At 40.7% G+C, this 20004-nt stretch overlaps 1 protein-coding gene across 1 annotated transcript in view; it reads left to right on the forward strand.

The window, feature by feature from the left end:
• TPH2 (tryptophan hydroxylase 2) overlaps positions 1-2569 on the forward strand; it is a 50026-nt gene extending 47457 nt beyond the window's left edge. The window contains exons 10-11 of the mRNA XM_038154303.1: positions 1918-2051; positions 2146-2569. Of these exons, the coding sequence (XP_038010231.1) occupies positions 1918-2051; positions 2146-2320 (309 nt within the window). The 3' untranslated portion in view covers positions 2321-2569. The remainder of the gene's footprint in view (positions 1-1917; positions 2052-2145) is intronic.
• The last annotated feature ends 17435 nt before the right edge of the window (positions 2570-20004 follow it).

The following is a 20004-nucleotide window of genomic DNA, read 5'->3' on the forward strand; positions in this document are numbered from 1 at the left end:
CTAGAACAGTTGTTCACAATGTTGGAGCCACAGGCTGGATGCATTCTCAATATTGATAACTTCAGTCCCAAGGACTAGGCCTTGCCCACCAGAGGCCATTAGTAAGTAGGGAAGTTAACAGCGTCCACCTTTCTGTTGAACCTTTCACAGTACAGGAAAGAATCCATGAGCCAGAATAGTCAGTTCCTACGGAATCATGGCGTGTATAATTATCTTCATTCCCTGCAAGGAATCAACCTCACTCAGTCCACTCAGAGTTTTGAAATTTATGCTTTAGACATTTGAACCACCAAGGCTCACCTGGAAGCACAATGGCACCTTAAGAGGAGATTTTTACCTATAGATACCCTCCCAGGGAATCTATTTTCATTCCAAGTGAAAACAGGCAAATTCATTTTGATAGAAGGGGGTAAAAACCTTAATTTATAAGCATTCAACCACACCATGATTCTGCAAAGAGAAAGTGACAACAGGGATATAGGCAGTGGCTTAATAAGGTGGGCCTGTTCCTTTTAGAAGAGGGTGATGGTTGAGACACCATTTTTTTATATTTGTTTTCAAACGTATTTAACTGATGGCTGACTAGAAACAGCAAACCTTGTGAGAAGGAAAAGATACATATACTAAAGAAAGTTAATTCCCTGACATTTTAAGATTCCATGCATTAATTTTTCATGTAATTATTTTTGGAGAGAGAGGAGGTGGGAGGAAGAGGCTCTTTTTCCAGTTTTCTGTCCTGCTATTTGGAGACTTCAGGTTGAGAGTTAGTATGATATTTTCAGAGCTTTTCACAGGGATTTAGGAATGAGCATAAGCAAGAGCAAGGATAAAAGTTGTGGTGAATACCTTAAGGTTAATACTTTACTCTACTATAAAGAATGTCCATGCAGATGGAAAGTAAAGAAATCAGAGGCACCTTTGGACCTCAGGGATCTGCTTCCTCCCTGTAATTTCTTTATGCTTTTCATTCACATCTTCACTCAATATAGATATCAGGGGACTAAAGAAGGTTGAAAGGTGACCTAAATATGGTCTGCTTTCTTACCTCATACTTCTGTAACAGAGGACTGAGAAAGAAAATATGTGTGCTCTAGAAGATAAGGTAGATCCAAAAGCCAAACCAAGTATTCAAGTAGAAAGGGGAGTGAGAAAACATTTTCCTGGAAAATGTCTCAGTACCTGATTTTCAGTTCTGAACCTCTCTTTTCCAGTGACTTGTGCAAGTCATATAAAGAGAAAGGCTGATCAGAAATCTCTGCTCTGAGTAGCATTTGCCTTTTCTGCCCAATGTCTCTTTTGTACCTATCTATATCTGTTTAGTTATTTTTTCTTCGCAGTACTATGCGAAGCATTATTTCTCAGGTTGTGTGGCAGAAGAGTAATCTATTTCATTGTCTTGCAATATATTGCCATTATTGAATGGGTTTTCAGATATTTAGTTTCACTTTCGCTGTCAGGAAAATACTATATGATTTTAACTTGAAAATGTAAAGTACAGATTACATGAGACCCAATTTACCCACCAAGATGAAGATGAATTCTGCTAGTTAAATGAGATTTTGGGGACATATATATTTGTAATTGTATAGATAATTTTTCAAGAATGGTTATTTGATGATTTTTCTTTTTCCATCTGAACATTTACATCTGTTTATGTTTATGGCAGGTGCATCTCTAACATCCTCTTTATTATTTTATTATTATGGGGAAAAACCATCTCCCATAGTAAGAGCTTTTTAAATAACAAATTCTGTTGACTGTTCAAACTGAAAAAACACTGTACGCCAAACAAGATGAACTACCAATTAGTGGGAAACATACAGGACAGCAATATAGAAGCTGTATATATGAACAGCTGATATAGATATACAGCGTTATCAAAATCCAGTTTAACAGATCCTGTGGTGTATTTTGCAGCATGCTCTCTCTGACAAGGCTAATGTGAAAACATTCGATCCCAAGACAACCTGTTTGCAAGAATGCCTTATCACTACTTTCCAGGAAGTTTACTTTGTTTCAGAGAGTTTTGAAGAGGCCAAAGAAAAGATGAGGTAAATTATTTTCCTTGACTCAAAAATATAATTTTCTCTTCTTTAGTGGCTGGGAAAAAAAAAAAGGAAGTTAATTATCTTTTTTTCCTTTCAGGGACTTTGCCAAATCAATCAATCGTCCCTTCTCTGTGTATTTCAATCCATATACGCAAAGCATTGAGATTCTGAAGGATACCAGGAGTATAGAAAATGTTGTCCAGGACCTCCGCAGTGATCTAAACACTGTATGTGATGCTTTAAGCAAAATGAACAGATACTTAGGGATTTGATATGTTTGGCACTGTGATTTGCTGTCAGTTGCTCTTTCTGTAGCCAGTTACACGAGATGGTTAATTTATCAGAGCCATCAGTTTTCCCTCTACATCTTGGCCTGTGGCTTGCATTATTGTATAGCTCTGTCTAACTGTAATGTGCAGACAAACCAAGGCAATGCTAATTTGTAAATGAAACTTGGAATGTGGCAGAATATAATCATCAATTCTTCAGCACAATGTCATGTACAAGTATACCATTAAAAACTTTCCTGGCAACAGTTTGGTTTCCATAAAATGATTCACTTCAATGTTTAAGAAATGGTGTTGCTGATTTTATTACGCCTGGGTTTATTTCTTCATTTTCCCTTCCATAAGAATCCAGAAAAAAAATTGTTTGCAACATTTTAATTTTCTTTGTAAGAAAACATTATTTCTTTCTCTAGTGGTAAGGACACAGTTTTGTACATATATCTGTTACAAAACTTAATGTCTCTTGTGACTGAACAATACAATTTATGTACCAGTAGCTGTCAGAGATCAGGAAGGATATGTATTGGTACTAAAAGGTGTGTGAAGATTATACATAATAGGAACCCACAACTGACAAATGTTCAAAGTGGCTGAGCAATTGCAACACACTAAAAAACCAGAAACCTCTAACAGTTCATGCAGAAAGGTAATTGTAGTTCACGTGTTACCTGTGAAAGTCCTGAGAGTGTTTCTTCTGAGATTGCTATCTGGAAATAAGAGATGAAGAACTTGTTTTAATTTCACTGCTACATGTGAATCCAAAGTCCTTCTACATCCTTGTATGTCTTCTGCATTCCCTTGTGTCTTGAACTTAACTCTTGTGTTTCAGGCATAGTTTGCCTTTCCTCATTATTCTACACTCAACCTTGACTTGGCCATGCTTGACTGGGTCTACACTGTGCCAGTATCAGAACATATAAAAGGGTGAATATGGAAGTTGTTATTTAATTATGGCTGAGATGATTTTCAGTTACTAGAATATTTGTGGAGTGATTAAATCATAGGAACACCCAAGCTGCCTTGCTTGTTTAGATGGATGCAGGTAATGCCTGACTTAATAAACTCTAAGCTTGCAAGCTCTGACAGAAATACAAGCTCTGTCTGGGGAGCACAGTGCAGAAATATTTGAGCCGGCTCTTATCTGGAAGTAATAATTATGCATGTCTTTCCTTTATCTGGGTTATTCTATTCTCCTATTAGCCAAGATAATGGAGAGTTGACTATATTGTGTGGGCCCCTCTTAATGGAAACCACACGGCTTATGCAGATCATGTCAATAAGGGTGAAAGTGTCACAGCTTGTCTACATATATGGAAAATAGGTAACTATTGAAGCTGCTCTCCCAGCTGAAAGAGTCGTGCAGAGACTCTTAAATATTGCTAGCTATTTCAGCATTAAAAAGACACCACTTGATAGTACCAGCATATCCTTAAATAAGAAGCAATCTATAAGGATAATTTTCACAGGGACGTCTGCCACCTCCTCAAAGATAACTGTGAGATAACAGAAAAGGCTTTTTTCTGTGAATAGTCCATGCTGCATTCTAATGCTGCTGTTAATAGGGTGTGGAAAAATCTACTTTTAGATTCAACTGTGACTGCAGTTGGTACAAATGAAGAGCTGGTGAGTTATCCCATGGGGATCAGCATGCTGGAGGAGTTTTTAACCTCCCAACATTAGTGCTGACTGTTAGCTAGCACTTACCATAGAGGAATTGCTGGCAACCTTAGCAGGAAACTTTCTCCTTCTTTCTTTCCATGGAATCAGATGAACCCCTTGTAGCCCTTTCTTGAGAAAATGGGCTGTACTGAGATTTGCTTTAACCAGTCTGAAAAAATCATTGTGCAAGAAATAGTACCTCTTACTTGGTCCAAGAACTGCAAGGTACTGTTGCTTATTTAATTAAAATAAAGCCACAATAAGCAACAAAGATTCAAAGCTTGCAAAGTTACCAAGGCTTTCTCTTGAATCAGAATTATGCAGGAAAACTTTAAATACTTATTATATCTGGATTTATACTTGACTTTTCTGAATAGCTTAAAATAAGAATTCCATAGAGGTAAAACAATAAAAGCATATCTTTGTTTTGTTTTGTGCTGTTAGCAAGTAAATCTCATTATGGATTAGGGAGAAACCCTTGAAATCCAATAGTCATTGTAGGACTAATGATGGCAAGGAAACTGTCTACAGTGGAGATATAATGTCAATGACACAGAACATTGTCAAAGGATAATGGGCTCCCACTGCTAGATATATGCTTAATCCAATGATTTTATTTCTATTATACAACATGATTAAAAATAAATTAACTATAATGGGCTAAGGAATAATAGTGATTTAGAGAGACAATCACTCATTGTTCTTACACAGCAAAGCTGCCATCTTACAGGCTGCAGAGCAAACTGGCTTTGTCTTCAGCCAGTCAGGAGCCAGGACTGGGAAGGAATGCTTTAAAAAGTGCACTGTTGCACTTTTATGAATCACATAGTTTCAGCTAGCTGAAATTCTTCTCTGTGGTTTTTATTAGCAAATTAAGATCAGCCATGCAGCAATCTCCTTGGATGACAAGCTCATTTAGGCATAATGAGGGAATTATTGACAGTTATCAAATTACACTAACAGTTTATTTGGAATAGGCCATATTTATATATGGTACTTGTTTAGCTTTAGTGAGCTGGACTCTGGAAATTGGACTTCTGGCTTAGTCTCATTTATTTCCTGTGTAATTCTGAACTGATGCTTTATGGGTCTGAGATATATGCACTTGCTTTGCCTGCACAGAGTAAATGGGCCCGAGCTTAATGAATGTAAACCGTTGCAGTGTTTACTACTATGCAAAGCCTAAAATGAAAAACAACACTCTCAAACATGACAGCAAATACAAATACCAAGTTTCATTTGCAAACCAAGACATGGTTCGTGCATTTCATTTAATTTGCTCAGTAGAGAGGGTGGAATGAGGAAGGTGTTAACATAATATATTGCGTTTTCCCTCTCCACTCTTCAAGACTTGTTGGGAATGCTGTTGTAAGTTTGGCCTTAAAATGCACTTTTGTGAAATAAGGTTTCTTTTCCTCTTGTTAGGATATCCTAATGTGATGAAAAAAATTCCAGAAATTTATTGTACTGTAATATGTATTTAGTGATGTGCTGTAATGGATTACGGAAAAAAGTTTCACGTCTTTGAAAGGATAGCCTGGCTCAGAGAGCTAAAGATGCTGAAGGCATTCACCTACAGGCTGCTGGTACAAATCCAGTCCAGTCAGCAGTTACTGAAAGCTATCACCAGCCAGCAGCAGCTTGGCTTCTGTGTGATCAACTGGGAGGCTGTGATTGCATAGTTTGGAGTAGAGGATACTGAGGGGAGATGCAATAACCTTTTTCAAACACATAGAAATAGCTGCAAAATGGAAGGGACGAGCTGTTCTCCAGCTTCAAGAACTAATAGACTTAAATTGCAGGAAAGGACCATTCAGTTATGTAACAGTGAAATGTGGGGAAAATTGCCTGGGGAGAGTGCAGAGCCTCCATAATTTTTCAAGAGAACAGTTTAGGCTGCTGTCTCTCAGGAGAGAGACTGCACAGTCAGTCCCATCTTGGGACCAGAGGACAGGCCATACAATGTCTTGAAGTCCCATCCTGGAAAAGGCTTCAGACAGCTCAGAAGAGCAGTAATGGTCAACAGCCACCACTGAGGAGTATTTATATGTCAACTGCACTTTTGCCTCCTCCTTCAGTCTTTGACCAACCCTAAAGAGTGGCTCTTCATCTTTCTGTCTTTCCTTAGCGAATGAATAGGATCCATGGTCTCAGTGTAGCCCTGTATATGCCGACTGTGGTGCTCTATTTCAAGTTCATCAGCCATTTGGGAGAGCTCATTGTGTGACTCACTTGCTAGTTACAGCTGCCAGAAGCAGAAGACCAAGAGTGAGCAACCTGCGTTTGTAGTTTTTACAAACAAGGTTTAAAGCTGCTCAACTTCATAAGCAAAATAGAATTTTGTATTTCATTCTGTCTGTGCCTGCATTTTAGTTGTCAGGAACACTGTGTTCCCTTGAACACTCTAGAGAACTTGGAGCTCTTCCAAGCTGCTGAACTTGAGTGCTCCAGCCAGACATCAGCCTTGTGTCTTGGTGGAATCTGGGCACAGAGCAGGCTGCTCTCCCTAAGTACCCTGATTTCCAAGGAAAGGAAACCCACTGCTGTAGTCCAGAAGGGAACTTTGGTCTAGGCCCCTGCTGTAGTTTCCCAGGGAACTTGAGGACTGCACCTGCTGTCCAGCCTAGTGTCACATTAAGAGCTGGATAAGGACCAGTGCAATGCTCTTCTACTCAGGAAATGAGCTTTCCCAACCTGGAAACTTTTCTTCTTGTCTTATCAGAACAGTCTATGTCTTTTTAGAATTATGACAGCTTCCCTTCTGTCTCAGTAGGACCCACAATCATGTTTCCAAATCATTTGTGAAGGGAGTAATTCTCCTATATTTATATAATGGCTATGCTCTGTGGTATCAGTCACTCCTGCTCTGGAGATGTTTCATGGACAAATGCTTGCCTTCTCAGTGAAGAGTTGGACAACAATGACAGATTCCTCCTATGGGCTTCAAAGTGTGTTTGAGACAGGACTCTAAAAGTCTTGGTTTTTCTAGAAATTATTGGCTATTAAAAAAATATATCTCAGGAAATAAGTTACTAGAAATGAGTACCTCCAGTTGTCATACCAAAGGCTGTAGAGATGTCCTTGGCATTCTTATTGGTAATTTCCTGTAATTCAAATGAGCTTGAAGTCTAAACAATGAAATCCTCAATTGAAATGTTCTATGAAACCCCTGTTGATATATTTTTATGTGGTCCTCTAGGAAAGGTAAGTAGACAAAAAATAAACTGAAATTAGTAATGTCTATTCAAAACAATTTTATTTAGTTTAAAGAGACTCTCCAACACCTTTGAGTAAGAATTCATATTTCTTTGCCAACTGCTGAGATGTTAAGGTAAGACTGAAAATAAATGCTGGCATCTACTTGGAATTTGTGCCAGAGGGGACTATTCAGGTGGAATGAGTGTGAAATGGGTTATACAGTTCCATATTTTGAGATGCAAGTGGGTGATGGATATTCTAGTGGACATTTTTTAATGTAGTCAGAAATCTCAAATGTCCAGAAAAAATACCGGAGAAGAAGCTGGCATTACCACACTCCATCTTTGGAGGTAAAGAGCTGAGTTTGTGAAGCAGCAGGAGGTAGAGTACAGTCCATGTTAAACTGGCACATGACCTGAAACACAACCCAAATACGCCTACATCACTGGCTTTGTGTGAGCTCCTGTGTGAATACAATCCTGATAACAGAGCAGCAATAAAGCACTCTAGAGCCAAACAGTCCTGTTTTCCCACAGGAGAAAATGTGGGTGATTTGAGACCAGCATGACACAAATAAAATCACTTTTATTTCCTAAGAAACCTTTTAGAATATGGTACTATTTTATTTTTGATATGAATTATAAAGAGATATGTTAATTATGGAATGGTTGATGCTCTTAGTATTTTCTGTTATGTGATGCTGCATTTCCCAGGGCTTTACAATTGATGGCTATGCCTAGTGCTACCCTCCCTCAGCACCCTCCTTGCAGTGAATTGCAAACCTCAGAGATGTGAATAAGGTCAGTTAATGGTGAATGAGTCTAAGGTTATACTCACAGTGCTTTTGCCACTCCAGCAGAATTTCTCAGGAGGATCTATTTGGTTGAGTTCCCTTTTAATGATTACCCCTCTAGATCACTTGAAGGTGGAGTTTTGAAAAAGCAAGCGTCTCTCATCAGATAGGAACCAAAATCTCAACTGCTACAAAACCAGCACATGTTCCAAGAGACGTTTTAGTGCCAGCATCAGTCAGTTCAATTGGAATTAGCTCAAAATAGATTTTTTAGTTGCCGAACTGAAAGGCTACATTTTACCTGCAGGTCTCAATCCAGCCACTGTTTTCTGAGACAGATCCATGTCTGCTGGAACAGGGAGCTAGAGCTGTAAGTCAAGAACACAAAGCCTGTTCCTTACTTAATTTGCTTACTTAATTTTAAAAAGAAAATGTTGTCTCCAGAATAAAAATGCAGTGTGCAGAAGGTGAAGAGGCAACACAGTCTGCTGTTTTCTGAGATGTCATTCACTGCTTCTTCCCATTGCTGGTCATCACAGTTCATGCACCCAAGGGAAGACTCGGCCCGTGCTAATTGACAGGGGCAGAAGTTACGAAGCTGTCTTAATCCCAGAGAAGAGTTCCTGCTCCGAGCTGCTCCTGAGGTCTCAGAAGTCCACTGTTTATCTTCTGTGACTTGTTTGTACAGAGTAACTCAGGCTTTGTCTGTGGGAGTCTCTGTAGTGGGATCACTTAACACATACTGTCATATGTACAGGGAAGGTAGTAGAGACAGGTTGGGAAGTTCCAAGAATTTTATTCCATAGCTCTCCTTTTCAAATAATCTCATACCTGGCTGATGCTTTTTAAAAAACGAGCAAAATAGAGGCCCACCAGCACCATCCATCCATGCCTCCTTCCTGCTGTGGTCCTTGGGCAGATGTTCTGTAGGGCATCATTCTTGACTGTCCCTTCTCTTCTCTGAGGCCAGTAGTGGATCTGAAAGGTTGTGTGAGCTGTCCCTGCTGCGCCCACCCAGGGTGTTTCCCCAGTGGGACATTGCTGTGCGGAGGTGGGCGGCCTCGTGCAGCTCGGTGGGGGGGGTGCAGTGAGTACAGTGCAGTAGTGCACAGCTCTGAGGTGGTAAGCCCAGCCTCACTGCTGGAGTGAAGCTTTCCAGGGTACTCAGGGTGCTCAGTGAGACCAATACAATCTCCCTTGCCCCATTTCAAAGGCAGAATTGCTTTAAATAAGCAATTGCTTAGGAAGCCTAACACTTGGGAATGTTAAAAAAGCCAGTGGTGCCCTCAGACTTATAAGGAAAGGGCATGGGCAACTGTGTGGTACCTATAGGCAAGTATTGATTTTCTCATCACAATGTGATCACAAAATCTGGCATACAGATGATGTGGGGTTCATGTGGATTCAGTTTTGTGACACCATCTCTCAAAAAGCTCAGGAGAAACAAAAGACGGTCTGTTTTCAGCTGGACAGGCATAGGGAACTCTATTTAATTCTCTGTTTTCTTGAGATTTTCCAGTGGGGAGGAAGAGCACTGTACTCATGAATGCTGTGTAAAAGCTGGTGCATTTTCACTGAGCGATAGTTTGGTCTGTCAAAGTTAGGAATGAAAACATGGTTAGAGGCAGCAAATTAAACCTCAAATGTAATGCCTCTGATTTGCAGAAGGGAAAGGGGAAGTGCTAAGTGAATATAGGAAATTGCAGCATTATGCGTTGTGAGAGCAATTCTTTCCATCCTTGTAGCTAATGGACTGAACAGAAAGTGAACAATTTATTTCATACAATGATTCACCAACACTTTGACAGGGTTTCCAATTCTGAGCTCAGTTTCATGTTCAGCTCCCTGTTTACTAGTGAAATAGTACAATTATCTGTCTACCCCTTACACTTTGTAAGCAGGCAAGGCTGTAGGATCTGAAAAGAATAAAAATAACTGTATAAATCCTGAATGTTTAAAGCTGGAGGGAAGGGAAATGAAGCAAGTGTTATCTTTCCTGCGGTCTATTGGAACATTTCTCTAAAAATAAAGTTAAATTCCCAGGGAAAATAGGTCCAAAAGAAAAATGCCAATGGAACTCGGTTTTCAATTTCTATTTAATGTTTCCCCCATCTAGGTTTGTGAAAGGAAATCACAAAACATTTGTCGTTTGAGTCCACTTGTCAAATTGTCAATAGTAAAGTAGCCAGAACTGTTACAGCTGAATTGGTCACATAAAACTCTGGTGAAAAAGGGATGCTTCTCCCAAAGGCATTTAGTAAATGTGCTAAGCTGCTTTACAAGACAGGATGGCATTTTTCTGCCTTTAACCCCCGTTTTATTGAGAATAGAAATCACTTGGACTATGAGGAGTTTCAGTTTTTAATCTCGAAAGGGCTGTTTGTGAGCCAGCCCTGACTGCACACCCCTTGTTCATGGGATCAGTGTGTTTGAATGGAGCAGCCTCCCAGAAGAGCATAATTAGTTACTTGTTAAGTTTGATTATTTCTGATATATCAGTATTTATCAAGGCTATTTAGAAGGATACTCTGAACAAATATATTTTAGAAATCCCAAAAATACAAATTCAGTAGAGCTTTTAAAATTCAGTGAGTGTCAATGGGTTGGTGGAAGAGAATAATGGCTATAAAAATGAGTATAAAAAGCTATTAATAAGGATTACAAGATGAAAATTTGAGGATTTAGGAGTTTTATTTCAAATTGCATAGGTAAAATAGGAAAAAAATTAGAAGTCAGTAGCAGCAATTACCTGTTGCAGCCCCTTTGGCCAGATGGTGATGAGACTGTCACTTCATGGAAGAAACTGAGTCTATGGCTTTTCCTTAGCATAAAATATGAGTAGAAAGTTGATGCTAAAAATGCTGTTAGTCAGAGAGCCACTTAAATTGATGGCAGCAGCAGCAGTTAACATGGGGGCTGAAGTCTGGGATCTGGCTGAGGAGGTAGGGTGGGTAGCAGTGGGCAGCTGCCTTTGTTGGGAATGGCATCCACCAGTGCCTTCAGAACCCCTAAAGTGCAGGAATTTCATACTGCTGTTTTGCACAGTGTTCCTGGAGACTCAGGAGGGAACTCTGTATAACAGGGAGAAAGTGTCTGCTTTTTGGGTATAACAGAAAAGGGACAGACAGTCCTGCATGACTTTGGTAGGGGACAGAAATTTAAGATTATCAATAGCAGAAGAGTTCCTTAATCCTAGCCTATTGAGGGAAAAAAATCCTCATTAAAAATATCCTTATAAATCCTTAAAAATTCCTTGTATGTCCCAAGCTATCAGTACCAGTGTCTATGCACAAGAGGAGTATCCTCAGTTCCAGGGGAACTGTACCAATGATACTGGGGGAGAGGGGAGAGAGGTGTTGGGTTAAATGTCTGCTGAGTGTCTATCTGAGTTTTCTGCTGCTCTTTCTGGAAGCACTTCTCTGGGTCTGGGTTTGCCGGGCAAGCCAGCAATGCTGGCTTCATGGATGAGATTTGCACTGATACAATTAATCTGCTCCCTGTAAAACAGAGAAATGCAGCACTCTCCTTGAATTACAGGACTGAATATGAGGCAACAGGAACAAATTTAAATTAGGTGTCTACTACAGGGTGAGAAGGAACGTAACTTGTGAGTGTTTTTCTCTGTAAAGTTAGTCCTGGGTACAGTTCCTGCAAATGTAACATTAGTTCCTGCCTCCATTCAGTTGGTTGGCTCTCACCCTGTATCTTTCTGGCTTTATCAAGGTACAGGCAAAGCTTGGCAGTTGTCTGAATTTAAGTGAAATCAGCCATTTTGTTAGCTCTGAAATAAATCACATATCTGGAGGAGCAGGAGAAATCTGCCCAAAGAAATCTGTGGTAGTCCTTGGCAGTAACTCTTTGCACCAAGAAGCATACATTATGGTGGTTCTGAAGCTGTCTGGGCAGAATTTGCACAAAACCATTGCTGTGACTTAGGAGCTACAGCAGATTTCTCTGGATTCCCTTAAATTCTTGAGTGTCAGCTTTCTGCTGGGCAAGGTATAAAGGCCAGAAATCACAAACTGGGGAAAAACTGTTTCCCCTCTCTTGGTAAGCAACTGATGCAAACAGAAAACTTCCCTTTTCTGCATCAGCAAGTTCAAGAGACTGACTGCTCCACTTTCCTGGCACTCTCACCTCAGAAGCTGGTGTAGACAGCACTTGTTTCCTGTGATTCCCTGTAGCAACCCTCTTTTCAGTTTCCCGGAGCATGGTGCAAGGTGACTTGTGTTTCCTTTTCAAAAGATGGCTTCATCTTTGGTACCACAGAAAGGGCCTCTCTTTCTCACAGATTTGTGAAAATGTTGTTTGGTAAGATACCAGTACATCTACTTTCACACATTTGCCGAAGTGCTTCATTCTTGGGTATTTCACAGTTCTGGGACACGTAAAATCATAAACAAAACCTAATCTATTTTGGTCTTTTTAGAAGATTAAAGCAAACAAACAAGCTGATATTTCGCTGATCTGTTTTCCTTCAGTGTTTAAATTGTCATTTGTCCCAGTTAATCTTGTGTGTGGCTCCTTAGCTAGGCAATATATTTTCTCAGTGTGCGTATATATGTGTACATGTAAAATAAAAAGAGGACAGATTATTTTCCGAGTAGAGTTTTCCATGTTCTCCTATGTCTCAATTACTGTGCAGAGTTCTAAGAAGCTGCATGCGTGGTTCTCATGCAGAAAACAGAGCAAACATAATGTAACTAACCCATATTGACTACCAGATGCCTCCAAGTATTCAGGACTTGTAGTAAAATACAGTTTACTTTGGTCTGTCTCCACTCTGCCTTCTGATGCTTTTCCCTTTGATGCCCTGTGACCTCACTGCAAATGTGATGCCTTCTGCTCAGTGCTTTTGGACAGATGGACGGTGGTGCCAACAAGGAATCTCAAGAGCCAGCCCACTAGAGTCTTGCTTGTCATTCCTCAGAAGGATGGTAACTGATCAGCTAAAGCTAATGGTTTCTGACAAGTAGTTAACTAGACTTAAAGAAATACTGTCTCCGTGAAACCAGAGTCTTCAGACAGATATTTAAAACTACACTTCTCTGTCAAATGCAAGTGTTGGTAACCATACTTTGCCAGCTGATCACGTCAAAATTACAATTACTATCCTAGCCCAGATAAAAGGCTCAGTTCATTGGTCCGAGTATTGATTAACTGGTGCAGTCAAGATTACTTTACTTCAGAGAGGAGCGATAACCAATAATAGTGTCACAATTACAGCCTGGAAAGTACGGTGATGAGAGGCTAGATTGGAACTTCAATAGACAAGGAGAGAGGCATTGTTTATATAATCCTGAAGATCTTAGAGCTGCTATGTTAAAGGAGGTAATTAACCTGAGGGAACCACTGATGACAGGGAGTGGTTCATGTCCTTGGTTGTGTGCAGGGAGCTCTCCCCGTGGGAATCCTCAGAGGAAAATATTTAGCTGACTGAACAGGGCTGATACATGGGTGAAGGTGTGTAAGGAGGCTATTTTGTTGCTGTGAAACCATCAAATAGAGCCATTACTACACAAAGGGTGGGTGGCCTTTTAGTACCTGCTCCCTGTCTGGTCTACTTGGGCAGGAGCGGGAAGGAGAGGCTGCAGCACGAGGTGGTACCAGGACATCCCTCTTCTCTCCTCCTTCTCATGTGGATGCAGAAAAGCTTAAATTTCTTTGAAACAAAATTTTGTGTGGAACAATAAAATTTTGCAGAAGAAAACAGCAAGTTAGAGCTCATTAAGTTTAAAGATCTGGTGCTAGTTTATTCCTAAGAGTGAGCTGCAGCTTTCAGTTGAGAGTCTAACAGCCCCTTCAGCTTAGCAAGGAAATCCTGTGAAAATTCTCCCACTGTGGAAAAAGTTCAGAAGAATTTTCTTAGTGCTTTGTGTGCCAAAGCCCAAAGTCCAAGGGCCAGGTGACTTTGTCCTGCTCTGAGATATTTCAAATCTCTTGGATTAGCAGAGCTTCCAGAAAGCCACAGATGGACCCTCATTCTCCTGAAGTTCAGGAGGCGGTGAAGAAGGACATACAGCAAGGATATGGTTTTATTGATGAAAAAATTATTATCTGAGATCAGTAAATTCATATATTCTCAATCTCTTTGACCCCATTATTTAGACTTCAGCTGATTTCAAAAGTCTGTTCCAAAGCCAGTCTGTTACAAAACACTGTTTTGGAACAAGCCAGTTCCTCTGCTGTTCATGGATCACACGGCAGGAATGTGACTGTTCCCACTGAACAGCAACTGCCTGTGGGCAGTGTGTGTGCTTCTATTCCCTCATACAGCCCACACTTCCACACAGGGCCGTATGGGTTTATGTATATTCATGCTAATCTCAATCTCTATACATGCGGGCATATTTCACCCATCTGATAAGGATCAAGGGACACACCCCTTGCTATATACTTTATAGTCAAACAACCTGAGGTTAATTTGATGCCAGGAAAAAAGCTTTTAATTTCCCTTCTCAAGGTATTAAACTACCAACATTAACTTTCTGTGCTCAGCTCTTGGCGTCTGCAAGGAAATGGTGTGAGCAAATTTGATAGCAGGTATATTGGCATGTGAATGTAAATTAGGTAGAGAGCTGTAGGCAAAATGAATATCAGGCTAAGATGTGTGGTGATTTACAAAAGAAAAAATGGAACCAAATTAAGCTCAAGATAATTTTTTTTTCTTATTGTATTGATAGTTTGAGTGTTTGGTCTGTATCTGTATGTGGGCAAATTGTTTGGAAATAGTAGTTGATGAGTTCTTTTGTTCATGAAAATGTGGAGGGCTCCTGTGTCCCACTCTTAAATGTAAAATCTCTTTGCCAGAGCAAGTCTTACCATTGATTAGATTTATTTCTCTCAATGCTCTGTTTTTCCTTCCTTACCAACTCTCCCTCAAATTCTACAAAAAGATTCAGGCCTTCAGTTTCACCAATTTGGGTGCATAATCCAGTGGTGTTCTTTCTATTGACAGACTAGGTATTGACTAGAGAAATGTAGACAAACAATAATCTGCCCAGCTCAGTGATACTGTTTGCATGCCTCCTCTTTACTGCTGCTGCTCTTTAGCACTTCACTACAAAAGCTTTGTTAGATTTTATGGGATATTTGTAAAAGTCAAGAGATTCTAGAGAATTTTAGCTTTCTATTCAAGCTAAGGTAAAGTATATCAAAGCTTGCAGCCCTTTTCAGCAAAACCATTGCAAGCAGGTCCTGCCCTTTCTGAAATTGGTAAGGTGACAGCTTGAGCTCATCCTCTGAGTGCCACTGTGACAGTCTGATCACCTGGGGAGAGTAGAGTCTTACAGACAGGCAGATCCCAAGCCATTTTAGTAATTATAGGTGAAAACTAACAGCTTGCCAGTGCAGATTCTTGAGTGCCCAAGGCGTGTGCTTACAGTAGGAGCCTTCCCTGTACAACTGCTGCATTCAATGCTTCTGCAGCCGCTTGTCCAGGGGGCCCCTGGAGAGAGCATCTTGTAAATAGAAAACTTAGGAGATAATAAATGTAATGGACAGCAGTTTTGCAAGCTCCTGATCAGCTGGAGTAGAGAGACCCCATGCTAGCTAATGCAGCTACATGATTGTCAGGTGCTGCCTGAGTAGCAAACCAGGCTTTCAGTTGCAAACCAAAGTAATGTTCCTTCTACTCAAAGATTGTATATAATTTTTCTTGATTGCTTCTACCAATAAATTTTCATCTTCCACCAGCCTAATCTTACATGTTCATTGCTTTCATGAGGCAGTGAAGCTCCAATCTCATTACAGAACAGGGAAGCACATATTGTCAACCTTAATATCAACAGCATTGACATCAGGCTGTCAGTTTTCTGTTCATGTAGGAGTTAAAGTGGCAGCCCATTGGTAGGAGAACAGCTGTTTCTTCAACAGGACTTTTCCTGAACTTAGTCCTCAGTGTCAAAACAGAGGATGTAAAAGTGTAGTTTAGGTAAAGGCTAGACACCTAAGTCAAAAAGCATGGAAAATGCTGCCTCCTTTCCTATTTACACACTGAAGGTGTTTGAATTCCCTAAGGGTCCCAAGGCTTGACTCTGGCATTTTCCAGTGCCTACATCTCTGGAAAAACCCAGGAGTCTCATTATTAGCACTAGGAAATTGCTTAGGTTCAAATGGGATTTCCAGTCAGGCATCTCCCTTAGCGAGTCTCCTGAAAGTCATGATCGACTTGATTGGAGCAAGAGTACTAATTTCACAAAATTAGGAATGTGTGACCCTTCCTTTTTAAAACTCAGGCAGGGAAAATCTCCCCCTTCCTCCAAATACAGTAGCAGTCTGGAAGCAGAATTGACCAAAGGCATAAGAGGTTTTCTGCCTAAAGGAGGAGAACTCAGCTCTGCGCATTTGGGCTGGAGATCCCAGCCACCAATCTCTGCCCTGAACTTGGGCTCTGTGGATTAAGAACTGGAGGGAGCAAGATGAATTTTGATGCTAGGACAGAGTTATTTGAGTTTTACTTCTCCTTTACCTCAACTATCACTATTTAGAGTGAATATTCCTCCCAGAGGTACAGTGGAAATTTGAATTAGCATGGACACTATCTTTCCCTGATAAAAAAAATTTAAAATGTTTGGATGTTGTTCTAACTGCAATGTGTCCATCAGCCATTTGATGAGTTAACAAGGCTGACATGACTGCATCACAGAGCATCAAACCTAAGCTTCTCTTAAAACAAGTGAATTTCTGACCATTTTGTTTGCCAAGATAATCTTCCCAAATTCTAACATAATGTTGACTGAGTCTGCAGACAGCCTTATCAGAAGGGTGAACCTTTCCAGACCATTCATCTCAGTGGAGTACCAACCTCTCACTCAACCGGTTTCACTCAGTATCAGTGCCACTTGTGTTCCTGGGTGTTTTATCTGAAGGTTTGGAGGGGCATGCTGGGTAGGAAAGCACAGGAAAGAAGAACAATGCTGCAGAAAGGAAGGCCATCCATGCAGCCATCCTCTGCATGTGGTTAATGGATTAAGCCCCTCAGGTGCCAGCACAACAAATGGGGGCTGGAGCTCTGACCAGCTCATCCATTACAACCTCCCCTCAGAGCAGCCCCTTCACATATTCCACTGCTATTAAAGGTAGAAATCTTTCCCCAATACCAGCTGAGATCATCCTTCCCGCAATCTGGGCTGGCTGTCTCTTATCCTTCTGCCTTGTCCCACTATTTCTGCTGCTGTAATTTGAGCTATCCCACTCATGGTGTAAGTATTGTGAATATGCTGAGTGCTGTTAACCAGAGATGTTGGTGTTGGTAGTGACACCCCAGCAGCTCCCCAGAGGCTCAAGTCTTCTGTCTTCCCTGTATCCAAAGAGCAGTCTGCATTTGCCCATGTCTGCATTGCAGTGGCTCCTTCCCTGCCCAGGTTATTCTACAGAAAAGCTTCCCTTCCCCACTCTTCTCTGGGTTTTCCCTCACCTTTTTCCTGAGGGTTTTCAATACATGGCAGTCAGTCAGTCTTCTCTATGTCACTTGAATGGAACCCTTTGCTTTTATTTTCCACTTTTTTCTAAGCTGTTCACTTGGTCTATACCCAGAATTATAAAAGTGGCTACTCTATTCCAGTCACTTCTCTAATGCTTCTGGTGTGAATATTGCAACTTTGTGTGCTCCAGCTTTGGTACTTTGTTCTGGATGCATGACAGAGAAAAAAATCAAGGCTACGCTGCAAAATGTTTGTCTTCTTTTAAGGCTAACAACCAAACCTTATGATTTTTTCCTCCTCTCCCTCTGCGCTGTAGCTTTTTCACACCTCTCCACTGAAGAACTCCTTCAGAAGCACTAAAAGGAGCCCCTACTTCTTTGGATAAGAGGTGGCTAAAAAGGCACAGGACTGTGAGGGGGAGATGAGGCTAAGGAGTTGAGCAAGGCTGAGTCAAGGCAGAGGAAGAGGCAGCATCAGCTGCAGTCGAGGAGAGGTAAGGGCCTGAAGGAATAGGGAAGGGAGTGCGGTTGGAGCCTGTCCTTCATTGACCCAATAAATAACCCACATGGCAATAACAATAAATAATTTTATGAGAAGCTAGATATGCTTTTAAGGGGAAAAATGGTAGGGGGTGTACTGCAAATTGAGGAGGAAAGCAGCTGAGATGGGTTTCCCTGTTGCCGTCTGTCCTCTATTTGGCAGCAGCTCATTTGTGAAAAAAGCAGTCAAGAGTAGTTTATGATGCTAAGATATTTCAGTGACTTACACTCAGTGAAAATCCTTGATGTTTCTCCTTTAGCTAGGTTTTTCTGCTCAGAGCTGAAAGAATTTCCCTGTCTTAAATCCTATTTTGTTAAACTTGGCAATCAGTAAAATCACAAGCTCCTTAAGAAAATCCTCTGGGCTTGTAAAGGGACATGTTCATTACCCTTGTAATTAGCAGGAAGACTTCATCTTGACAGGGCACTCAGTCCCCTCTAGTTACCTTCCTCACAGCTCCTTAATCACTAGCCACCATTCAGATTGTAGATTGCCACTATTTAATGTGTGTTGTAGAAAACTCTGGTTATATTTCACTGTGAAATGCTGAAAGAGCTGGGCCATAAACATTTCCATCAACCTGTGTCTCTCCCACTCCCCAGACTCCACTTCTGCAATACAGGTAACCCCTCAAAATGCAGTTTGGGTTTTGCGTTCAGTGGAGCTGATCCTAATGCGAAGGTTACCTTGGGAACAAGGTTAAATGATAGGCTTATGGACCTACTCTCTTATTTCCCCTTTATTTTATGATGGAAATGTAAGATGTGAATGGTTCATCATAACATATGCCAGCAGAAGCATGCCAAAAATAGCAATCTGAAGCAGCACACGGTATGTAACGCTTGCATACTTCTCCGAGAGTTAGGGAGATCATTGGAACAACACATGTCAGATGCTATTACTGTCACATTGCTGGGGCCATCTGTTAGAGGCCAAGATCAAGACCTGCTGCTTCCCTGGGAACAGCAGCTCTGCAAAGGACTGTGGCAAATTAAACTAAATCTGCTCAGGCCCAGGGAGTTCATCTAAGGGATTTTCTTGTTTTGTTTTGAGATTTCATCAGGGATAAACCCAGCAGTACATTTTGGATATTACTCCAGGGGAACTCTGAGGAAAGGCTTTTTAATTCTTTTTTGTTTGTTTGTTATGGGGTTTTTTAGAGGGACTAAATTGCAGGTCCAAGATAAGGACCAAACTGTCAGGACAGGATGTGCACATTTGCACTCACAGCTGTGCTTCTTGGGAAAACATGTTCATGAGTAAAATTCATACAAATGTGCACATGAAATTCTTTGCAGCTACGGAACAATAATTTGACAGCAACCTGGAGTTGAATACGACAACCAAATTATGCAGTTGACTACACAGACACAAATTTTTAAAGCAAAGAAAAGATTTTTGAAATTCCACACGGAATTTGGATGCCTGTTCATCCCAGTGGCCTTCAAAATCTTAGCTAGGATACCTGTGAATGTATTTATTAGAAGTAAGATGAAATTCTATGCAATTTGGATCTACAAGGAGTTTTGCTACTGGAAGCTGTGGGCTGGATTTCACACATACACTTACTGTATCCATATAGCTACTGACACACACATATATCTATTCACATATAGATAGATATTTTCTATTAGCATAGTGTATTAGCATAATGGCACAGTTTTAGTTCTGCTGCATTCATAGAAATTTATGTAATGGGCATATGTTTTACTGATGTGTTTCATAACAGTTCTAAACAATGTCCTTGCTGACACCAGAACACAATACAATTAAATGTATTGATGTGGAAGATTGGAAGTCTCTGTTCTGAGGACAGACGTGGTTCAAATGCCATGAAGTGGGAGCAGTTTGCAAATGCAGGAAAACAACACCATAGATCTGGAATATTGTTGTGGAGGTTTTGTTTTCTGCACGTTGGTGAAAGACTTGGACCCAGCTCCTACCCACTCTGCGCTTTCCACTTAGTAGAGGAACTTGCACCACAAAATGCCTCCAAAGCTTTGCTTTAACTCTGCTATAGAAAGAGGTTCTGTTTTGAAATCTCAGGCTGTGCT

Source organism: Motacilla alba, chromosome 1A (genome assembly GCF_015832195.1).
Source record: "Motacilla alba alba isolate MOTALB_02 chromosome 1A, Motacilla_alba_V1.0_pri, whole genome shotgun sequence".
Taxonomy (NCBI): Eukaryota; Metazoa; Chordata; class Aves; order Passeriformes; family Motacillidae; genus Motacilla; species Motacilla alba.